Source organism: Histoplasma capsulatum, genomic scaffold, assembly GCF_000149585.1.
Source record: "Histoplasma capsulatum NAm1 scaffold_1 genomic scaffold, whole genome shotgun sequence".
Classification (NCBI taxonomy): domain Eukaryota; kingdom Fungi; phylum Ascomycota; class Eurotiomycetes; order Onygenales; family Ajellomycetaceae; genus Histoplasma; species Histoplasma mississippiense.
Window position 1 is genome coordinate 4,000,617 of NW_001813982.1, and position 10,403 is coordinate 4,011,019.

The following is a 10,403-nucleotide window of genomic DNA, read 5'->3' on the forward strand; positions in this document are numbered from 1 at the left end:
CCAGAAGCAGCAGGGTCCCTCCTAGTCGGAACTGTGATCCGCGGTGCAATTAAATCGGGTGAGGCTATGGACGATGACCCCGGTATGATCTCTCAAATAGTCGGTGTTATCACAGGGCTGTCGGGAGCGATGGTATTAATAGGCGGGATCACTCGCCTGGGTTTCCTCGACAATATCCTCAGCCGGCCCTTCCTGAGAGGATTTATTAGTGCCATTGGCTTCATGATCATCGTCGATCAGTTGATCCCGCAACTGGGCCTTACCTCGCTGGCAAAGAAAAGTGGCTCCGCGCATGGTAGCAGCATTGACAAATTGGGATTTCTATTTCGAAACATATCTTCTGCCCATGGTTTGACATGTGCAGTTGCATTTGGTAGCTTTGCAGCCATCATGGTTTTCAGGTACATATTTTTTTTTTTTTTTTTCATTATTATTATTATTATTAAATACATGGGATTAAGACGCTAAAAATATGTGCTGATGCCCCCGGCGTAGGACTCTGAAAAGACGTCTGGAACCACGCTTCCCCTCTATTGTCTTTTTCCCTGATCGGTTTCTTGTTGTCTTCCTCTCCGTTATCCTCACCTGGAAACTCCAATGGGATAAGAAGGGGTTGGATGTCCTTGGTTCCCTCAAGAACGAAGGGAATCCGACTTTTGCCTTCCGCTGGCCATATAAAATGTCACACATGCGACATCTTCCAAGCGCGATGAGCACGTCCTTCATCATCGCACTACTCGGATTCTTCGAGTCGTCTATCGCCGCAAAGGGCCTTGGTGACGGAAACAATGGCGGAATAAAAGGTATATCTTTTAGCGCTAATCGCGAGCTCGTTGCTCTTGGTGTAGCCAATGTAATTGGTGGATGCTTCATGTCACTCCCTGCATTCGGAGGATACGGCCGAAGCAAGCTCAATGCTGCCACTGGTGCAAACTCCCCTATGAGCGGCGTGTTTCTGGGCCTAATAACTCTGATTTGCATTCTCTTTCTGCTGCCTTATTTCTATTTTATGCCTGTAAGTGTTCACATTGTGCCTACCCAGAATGGGAAAAACTTTTCGAATAGAATATTCGGAATTCTAACGCATATTCCCTATCCCAGATGGCTATCCTTTCCTCTATGATTTCTGTTGTTGCCATATCTCTCATCGAAGAAGCACCTCACGACCTACGTTTCTTCTTTCGTCTCCGTAGTTGGTCCGAACTAAGCCTAATGCTCATAATCTTCTTTTCAACAATTTTTTACTCGCTCTATCTCGGCATCGCGCTGGGCATAGGCCTCTCCATCCTGCAGATAATCCGCCACGCAACCAAACCGCGTATCCAAATCCTCGGAAAAGTATATGGCACCAAAGACCGTTTTGAGAACGCAGAAGTGCAGCCTGAGAAAGTCGAATTTATCGACGGCTGTCTAATCGTCAAGATACCTGAGCCTCTAACGTTCGCAAACACAGGCGATTTGAAAAATAGGCTCCGCCGCCTGGAGTTCTACGGCACGACTGCTGCGCATCCTGCTCTACCACGCGTACGCCCCCCAGAACATAACCGGAATATGATCTTTGATATACACGGTGTCACGAGTATTGATGGCTCGGGGATCCAGGTGCTTAGTGAAATTGTCCAGGGCTATGTTGATCAAGGGGTGCGAGTGTTTTTCTGCAGGTATCCACAACCCGGGACGGAAATATTCCGGATGATGGAAAAGAGTGGAATTGTTGATGCCGTTGGGGGTGCGACACATTTCGTTCGCAGTGTTGATGAGGCGCTCCAGTTGACGGAACCGGTGGAGGTGGATCGGCCGTGATGTCACGTTTGAGATATGCGTAGCATAACGGAGTAACTTTAAGAAAAAAGGGCGGGGAATGTTGATAAATCAAAGCAAGAATGTATATATATAGCATGACTTGATGAAATTTGGGGTTTTTGGATTTGCCAGGAGTTCTTTTTCCTCGTTTTTGTTACTGTTCTATATGTATTATACCGAATGCGCGTCTTTTAGCAAGGTTAAGTTTGTTTTCATGAGCTTTTTGTTTTTTTTTTTTGGAATTTCCGTCCCCCAGGGCTTTTCTTATAATCAAAAAGACATACGGGCACCCATAGGGTTTTTTCTGGGTTAAAAATCTCCTGATAGGCTTAGCTTACTCTATCCCTCAAAAAAAAAAAAAAAAAAAGTGAACCATAGCAATCTCAGACACAATGTAAAACTGCTTCCATTTCTACCTCGGTAGTACAAAATATATAGCTCTACTATTATGATTCTAAATTCTACCATGTAGAGGCCGTCCGAAGTAAATAGTTGAATGGCTCTCGGATAATTAAGGGCTGAACCATCATCCGCGGTGTGTAATATAACCTAGAGCCCTAAGCTATTTGCTTCAAAATCAGATCAGCAGTTCAAGAACTTTAGAGTACATGTAAAATAGATCAAGTCAAAAAAGCTATGGCCTCGTGGAAGATTCGTGAATAGAGAGCTGGCATATTTAGCAAACCAACTCACCCCACAATACAAACTCAATATATAAATCATCTCTTTCGGGGTTATTTTTCAAGGCAGAAAACCAGTGAATCTGCGACTGGTTTATCTCCACTAACGAGACAATCGCGTACTGCATACTGGACGCTGCACTCTGCATGGTACCATCAGCCATCTTCAAATCAACAAAACACATCAAAAAAACAATAGTGTGCTTGTACGTACATACCAATCAGAATGCCCTGGCATCAGCCCATCACCTTTCAACTTTATACCATCTCCTCCCCATCACCACCACTACCACTAACACCCCCACTCCTCTGGAAATCCGCGAGCCGCCCACTCGATTCCATCCGATCTCGAACTAGACCCAAAATCGGTAAAAGCTGGCAATTGATATCATTCCTGAGACCACGCAATTCCTCCAGGAGCGGCGCGACGTATTCCAAAGGTGGTGGGTGCGGCAGGAGCCATTCCCAGCCGAATTGGACGCCGAGCCAATGCCAGATCTGTGCCACCGGAGTAGGAGTAAATATTAGGATGATAACGAGGACGACTACAATGCCTTCGAAGGTGTCCATATTTTGACCGTACTTTGTTTTGAGCTGGGTTCTGATTAGGCGCAGTAGACCGGAGTGGGCCGGATTGCAGGACAAGAGTCGAGGAGGGAGGAAAAAACCTGGAGGAATATCTGAGCACGGATTGTAGGGGATACGAGGTTGGAATTGGAACAATGGAAGGTGTGAACCCTCGAGTTGGTTATGTGGAAGGTGGAGGAGGCGTAACGCATACATGCAAACAGTATGTCGTATACCATATACGGAGAAGAAAATAAAAGCCAACGTCTTTAGCTTGACATAAAACGGCACCCAGAGGTGAAAAACTAAAACAGCTCCCGCGGTTTTGACAGTCCGGCAGCGCTGAGGCTTCTACTCTATGATCCAACCCACCAGTGGGGGGACACCGATGGAGTGTTGAGTCCCAACGATGATTTGCCACGGGCTTCAACTATCAATCAATCATCCATGGCCACCGATAGAGAAACCCCCCCGTCACAGATACTGGCAGTTGAATTAGATGTGAAGTATGGAGGGACATGTAAGTTGTTTCCGTGGGAGTATCATCTATACCAGCGTGAGCCTAAGAGCTATAGGTGTCCCGCCCACCAAGCCAGATGATTTAATAAAAGAGCGGAAGTGGATTTTCCACTTGACGGGGTATATATAGAGATCCGAGAGCATTTGGACGAAATGTAGTGAGCCGGCAATGGAGTTTATCAGAACAAAATGGCCACAGAGTTGAATAAAAGCCTTAAGTTGAATTCAGCAGAAGGCAGCGGCAAAAAAGAAACAAAGCAACAGACATAGAAAAACAGTGCTAAGCTGTTGTTTCTAAAGCAGCCCGATACAGAGACGCTCATAACGAGGTCATCGCAGATCTTGCATCAATATAATAACGCTAGTCGGCACCAACCAGAAGGAAAGTCGATGGAAAATGGTCCCTAACCTTGAAGCCAAACGGAGGATTTTGAAGGACCACGGGCACCAAGGACCCCTTGGCTTGCAGCAACCTAAAGGGTCAATCTCTAACTTGTAGTGACAATTCACAACGAAAACGCGTTGAAATACTCGTATGTATGTTCGGTTTGATCATCTTGCTGGGTTTTGCTGCGTGTTTGTTTGCACTGTTTGCTTCTGTTGAGTTATAACTAATTTCCACAGCCAAAAGTTTCAATTGAGCTCTGCTATCAGTTGTCAAGAAATGAAGATATCAAATGGAGAGAAAGGACCGCTATGGACACAACTGATGAATGTCCTACAATATCCGATTTTCATGGTTTATTTAATCAGCATATTTTGCCGTATTCTACGTGATCTCAATTGAGCAGTTCGAGGCAATGGCAACATCAGGGGACGAGTTGTTTTCCACCTCTTGGACACTCCATCGCTTGTCCCCTCTATATCATGGAAAGGAGTGTGAAACACTTCTAGATAATCCACAGGGATTGGAATTATACGCAACGCGTTTGCGCGACCTCCTTCGGGGTGATGTGCTTCGTGGCGTGCAGGTTGGCTTTGAAGGCCTGGGTGCTGTGGACGACGCGATCTCAAAAGCAGGGCATTTGAAATCGTGCAGATGGGATGTGCTTCCGACTTGGAGCCATTGGAATGAAGAGGAGTCTCTGCTGGAAGATCCCGACCACGCAACATTTGTCATATCTCCAGAAGTCTCAGCGGGAATTCTGGTTACCCTTGAATATGAAAATATCACCTATAAAGCAGCAATGACGTCAGGTCCAGATGGCTACCATGATACACAGAAAAATGTAACCTTTCTTCCTTTGCTTCTGACCCGTCTTCCAAACTCTCTGCGTCAAACTTTTATTTCTTTCTTGTCAACCAGTTTCGACACACGCTGTACAGTTCTTCGGTTGACGTCTAGTTTTCTATGCGCGACATTTGAAAACTATCTCTCGATTTTGAATCGATCTGTGAATGGACAGACATCAGTTTCTTCACGGGGTCTTGTCGAGAAATTAATCAAAGAGACACAACTTACGCTATCCTTCCCTACGCCAATATCTCCCTCGTTGAGAAGTTTAGATGTACTTATACCACGCGAGTCTCTCAGCGCCTTTCTCTCTCGCGGTATAGAATTACATGCAAACGAGAAAAGAAATCTGGCAAATCAAGCACGAAACCGTGGCAAGAAGCGATCACACCCGGACACTACCCCATCTGCCGCTGAAGATAATGGCCCTTCAGCTCCGTTTTTAGCAGCCTTGGCTGTCTATTTCGATGCCAATCTCGCCATGAAATTAGATATCAGCGACTTTGGCAAGGAGCCTACTAATACACAAAAGAGACAGATTAGACTGAGCAAAGTATCTTGCGGAGCTTTTGTACTTGGTAGTGAAGGGAGGGTGAAACTAATTGCCAACCCCGGGCGGGTGATCCCTTTTGATGATGCGGATGTTACTGAGGAGAATGACGATCCTGATGGCCGGGAAGCCCGATTGGTTTGGAGAGCAAATGAGATGTTACTACGAACGTTAGTTGCAAGGGCAGTTGGCGGACAAACACAGAGGCCAAATGGCAATTTGATATCACGGGAAGACAATTGAGGTCAATTTTATTTGGGTAATCTCATCCTTCGTGTTTACGTGCTGCATGCAGAAGATACCGAACAACACCAAATATTCAAAACCTAAGTTTATTTGATATGTGTTTCACGGGAGTATTGAGACTCATCGTTCGCCAGGTTTTGAATTATTTGAGATCTCTTCTGATATGTGATATCGGGATCATTTTCATATCAGATAAGGATTCACGGTGCAGACAGAGATTCCCTATTCCTAACATCATATCCTCCCCTGACGGTGATAGTCCTCAATGACAGACCTGAGATGATGTGTTCGTGCGGCTGCTCCAGTCTCCACAAGAGCGAACCAATAGGGCAGTACGAAGATACGTGAACGGGGTGTATGATTTGAAGGCCTGGTCAATCCGTATAATACATAGATGCGACCTTTCATCAAACACACCCTGTTTTAGCGGAAGTGTTAGGAGCGCTGCCTCTCTCTACGGAGGGTATAGACGCCAACAACGAGTGCGTACTTCGACATTTTAGCAATTCCAAAGCAACAAACCCGGAAGTTTCTCAAAATATTTCTCAACCGGTCAAATTTCTATATGAAAACAAAAACGGGGAAACAAAGAGAGAGAGAGAGAGAGAGAGAAACCACCTAACAAACTTGTCAAATCTAAACCACGGCACCCTTCCCCTTCTTCCCCATAATAAAAACATCTCCTTTTCTCCCCTGCGTCTCCACGCCCATGACGCGCTGGTAGTAGTTTTCCGCCCTCTCGCCGACTGTCACCATCATGAATCGTCTAAAATACTCTCCCCTGCCATCTACCCACGCATTGATACACTGCAACAGCCAAGAACCCAGGCCTGTCCCCTGGTATTCAGGGAGGATGTACACATCAGTTAGATAAGCGAAAGTGACGTAATCGGTGATTAAGCGTGCAAAGCCGATTTGGGTGAGGTTTGTGGTGGCATCCATATTGCGAGCGGTAGCGGGATCGGCATCAGTATCGATATCAACGCCAACACCAACTTTACCATTGTCATTGGCGATGTTACTGTTACTACATCTGTACACCCCAAAGCATAACGAGCGGTCTATCATATCCTTCAAAACGGGTGCTGGGAGCGGTTTGACCCAATACATGTATTCTTGGGTGAAGGCGCTGTCCAGAGCGGAGAGGGAGAGAAGGGACGGGTCTGTCGAAATCATGTACTTCACTTTTTCGTCTTCTTTTGCTGATGATGTTGTTGTGATTGCGGTTCCAGCTGGAGATTTGGGAGATGGGGATGGGAAGAACTGTACCCATTCCTGAGTCGGGAAAGGAGGTGATTGGGATTGGAATTGGTGTTGATATTTATCTTGGGCTTCTGCCATGTTTCTAGTTCTTCTGGTTCTTTCTCTTTATTTCCCTTGCCCCCTTGCTATTACCGAATGTTCGTGGCACAGTCAGATAGATATATATCCGTAGTTAGGAGAGGTGAAGGCTCGAATGATCAACTGGAGGCGAAAACTCAAATAATAAAATTTGGAGTTGATCAATCCATATCACTACCGTCCAATCCAACTTGGCAAGTCAATCAGGATATCCACCCTTCGGTCGATTGGCCTATGAGGCAACTCTGCCGTGGCCAGCCCCACATTCTCATTGATGTGTGGAGTCTTAGACGAATCGCTGGAGTTTGTCGACATCGACACACAAACCCGTATTTGACCGTTGCGATTTAAGCCTGTTGGCAAAACTTTATATAGTATTTACTTAGTTACGAAAATGGTTTTCGCAGCATAGTGATAGTTTGGCGATGCTTATCATTCTGAAGTAATGAGTGGGAAATAACAGCAGACAAAATAAAAATACTATTAACGGCCAATCGAGGGGCATCTATAACTTGGCTCTCCATGGTGCCTTTAAGACGGGCTTAGCTGAGGAAGCGGACGGAATGTCATCAATAAGCTGAAGCGATGCAGTCTCAACCAAAAAGAGTGATAGACCGAAAATGACAGAAATGGGCGAAAGTATGAAAATTGCTTAATCTATACACACATGACAAAGCCGGAAAACCCCAAGAACTCCAAATTCCATCCTCTGGAAGTGGTACCATCGAATTCCCGGAGTTGATTACCCCGATAGCACTTTCTGCGTGTCCGCATCTGTGGGCATTGCGTGCACATCACCACCCAGCTCAATAGGCGCAAAATACTCCTGGAAGACCGTGCGCAGTGTTTCATCGGTAAGCTCCATATGACCACCTGGGGTCATCTTAAGATCCAACTTCCCCTTTGTATCCAACTCTCTCAACCCAAGCCAGTCCTCCTTGAATATCCTCCTTTCCCTTAGTGGCGTAACTGTCCCATCCGTCGTATTAACTTCCGCGAAATGCGACGACTCTTTCGGCACCATCATCTTATCATTCTCGAACATGTACATAGCAAACTTATTCAACTTCGCCATGTTCTCCTTATACGTCACGTTCTTCGAAGCGCGCTCGTTATTAATATCTGCCAGGAAATTGCTGTAGGCACGATACTGATCCATATCTGCAGGATCCCGATAGTACTGCGCAGGTACGAATCTGGACTGGACAAATCTAGACCACGTACCCCATCGTAGCAGCGACTCCCCAGCTCTACACAGCCAATCACCGGTGGTGCTGCAGCCCTGGAAGCTTGAGATACCATTATGTTGACTGCCGAAGGTAACGAGGTTGTGGACAGGTGGGAAGTTGCAGCGCTCGACATATGCACGAAGGAACTGGCCGCCCTGCGAGAAGCCCAAAGCATTGATGGAGGGAGCGGTACTGAGGATCTGCTCCGTACCTAGTTTATTGCAAACTTCTTCTAACTGCTCGTTGAGGTTGCCGAAATAGCTGGCCCGGAGGTCTGTTGCGCGTGAACTGCCAAGGGAGATGACGTAGACGTAGGTTCCTGGGTGGACCAGCTGGGCAAGGTTGGAGATATTGTGGATGCCGCTGCTCCCGTAGTCATCGCCTAGCCCATGCCATATAACTAGGGGAATAGGGCCCTTCCTGAGGATGTTTTGTTCTGGTTGGCGTTTCGAGACGGCGGAGGCATGTATTGCCAGTTGGGAGAGGATTAGGGCTAATGATACGGGGAAACGCATCCCTGAGAGGAATTCGGTATATAAATATGTGCGTGTCAAACGGTCGACAGTCTAGGAGGTTTGTAGCGTACGATGTATATAGGATATAGGGATTGACGTGCAAAAGGTGGAGGTTGGATGAGGTTTGAAGCTGGTCAAGCGTCGCAAAATACGGAGGCCGAGCTTGCTTATTAGCGGGGAAGGCGTACGCCACCACTGGCAACCACGACGGCAACGCAAGCAAATTATTCCCCAACCATGGATAGATTGCATGGTTTAACTGTGCTTTTTTTAACTACTACTTGTATGTTTAGCTAAAAATAAATTGCGGAGTCGTCAAGGATTTTCGAAAGAAAGCCCTTCTTCCATCTCAATGCCAGACAGAACGGCAATAACTAATTTACAAAAGGAAAAAAAGGAAACGAAAAGAAAGAAGAGAGGAAGAAAGACGGGAGCAAAAAGAAAATTAGCAATATTTCCTTGCTCAAGTTGGCTCGTACACCCATACGAGTTGATTGTATGATAATACCGCGATAACTGGCCCTTCAAACATCTTGTTTGGTCGCAAGTTGATATGACTTCCAACGCCGAACGTTATGCATTCTTATCAATCCCAATTCATCAATCGTCTCTGGGAAGGGGCATTCTCCGAGTCCAGAAAATGAGGGAGAAAGCAGTCGATAATTGTCCTCGCTAGAAGCAGGCCTTGAGTTGCCATCCAAATAACCCCAATTACGACAGACTGGGCTTATCTATAGTGGTTATTTCTTCAGTATCATTGACAGTGTCACCGAATTCGGACATGCTGCTGATGTGTAGAAGAACTATAGCTAGTGGTACCAACCACGGCATCCTGTGAGGAAATTTCACATCTGGATGGATCGGATCGTCCCACGTCGCTGAGATCCGCAGAATCGCGCGAAGTTGTTGCCTTTTTACCCCATATATGAGACCCAGATTCGCTGCTAGCATTCCTAGGCTCTGTCAGGCTATTTGGGTAGGCTGGTTTGTCAGCATTAGACAGATCGCTGCCCTCCATGCATACAGGGGACAGAAGCGTATAATGGTCACTCTGTTCTTGATTGGTTGGCCAGCCCATGAAATATTTCAATAAATGACCTTCTCCGTTGGTGTAAACGACCGTATTCAAATGATCAATGCCTCGAGAAGTTGGAACGCGGACTTCGGACCTTGCTGCCCAATCTACGTCCAGAGTTGTCTGCTGTGTGGGAAAACATACGAGTAGTTTTTGTGGGTCACCCTGCTCTATGTCCTCGACTTGATACGGCGATGATGGATAATCCCCAAGTTCCAAGCTAGGAACCTTGTTTTGTCCTCTCGCCGAATCGTTGACAACAGAGCTCAACTCGCTCCCGATTCCGGACCGGAACCGATCATCAAAGATCCCGGAATCAGATGTTCTTCGCGGATCAGGTACAGCGGGTAATTCATGTCCAGCGTATGTATTGGGAACTAAGTGTTTCAGGCTATGGACAAGGAATCCTTCAGGGCTCCTGTAATGCCTGCCTTGCATCTCCGGAATGGGTAGTGGAGAAACGCTTGTTATCGCAGATGTACGGGTGTGTGCTGGATTCTGGCTATTTCCAGCATTTGGTGATCCTTCTCCTGGATAAGAGTGAGCCTGAGGGTGTGTTACTTCTATGTTATTTAAGTTGTTTAGTGACATGGTGGAGGAAGGAGATGTATTTGCGATGTTCGGCACCGGTGATCTCCTACGCT

General features: G+C 46.4%; 4 protein-coding genes across 4 annotated transcripts; 2 read left to right on the plus strand and 2 right to left on the minus strand.

Annotated features, from left to right (window-relative positions):
• Positions 1–66: 66 nt before the first annotated feature.
• Positions 67–1,803, plus strand: HCAG_01137 (predicted protein; the record flags this gene model as incomplete). Its single annotated transcript, XM_001544041.1, has 5 exons — positions 67–401; positions 496–803; positions 849–1,015; positions 1,102–1,439; positions 1,470–1,803. 5 exons carry the CDS (start codon positions 67–69, stop codon positions 1,801–1,803), a joined length of 1,482 nt encoding a protein of 493 aa, XP_001544091.1.
• A 2,566-nt stretch (positions 1,804–4,369) lies between these two features.
• HCAG_01138 (predicted protein) lies at positions 4,370–5,596 on the plus strand (the record flags this gene model as incomplete). The annotated part of the gene is made up of 1 exon (XM_001544042.1): positions 4,370–5,596. The coding sequence occupies one exon, from the start codon at positions 4,370–4,372 to the stop codon at positions 5,594–5,596; it is 1,227 nt and encodes a 408-aa protein (XP_001544092.1).
• An 89-nt stretch (positions 5,597–5,685) lies between these two features.
• Positions 5,686–6,940, minus strand: HCAG_01139 (predicted protein; the record flags this gene model as incomplete). Its single annotated transcript, XM_001544043.1, has 4 exons — positions 5,686–5,752; positions 5,874–5,969; positions 6,017–6,088; positions 6,639–6,940. The coding sequence occupies 4 exons, from the start codon at positions 6,938–6,940 to the stop codon at positions 5,686–5,688; spliced, it is 537 nt and encodes a 178-aa protein (XP_001544093.1).
• A 742-nt stretch (positions 6,941–7,682) lies between these two features.
• HCAG_01140 (conserved hypothetical protein) lies at positions 7,683–8,684 on the minus strand (the record flags this gene model as incomplete). Its single annotated transcript, XM_001544044.1, has 2 exons — positions 7,683–8,101; positions 8,165–8,684. The coding sequence occupies 2 exons, from the start codon at positions 8,682–8,684 to the stop codon at positions 7,683–7,685; spliced, it is 939 nt and encodes a 312-aa protein (XP_001544094.1).
• Between the last annotated feature and the right edge of the window lie 1,719 nt (positions 8,685–10,403).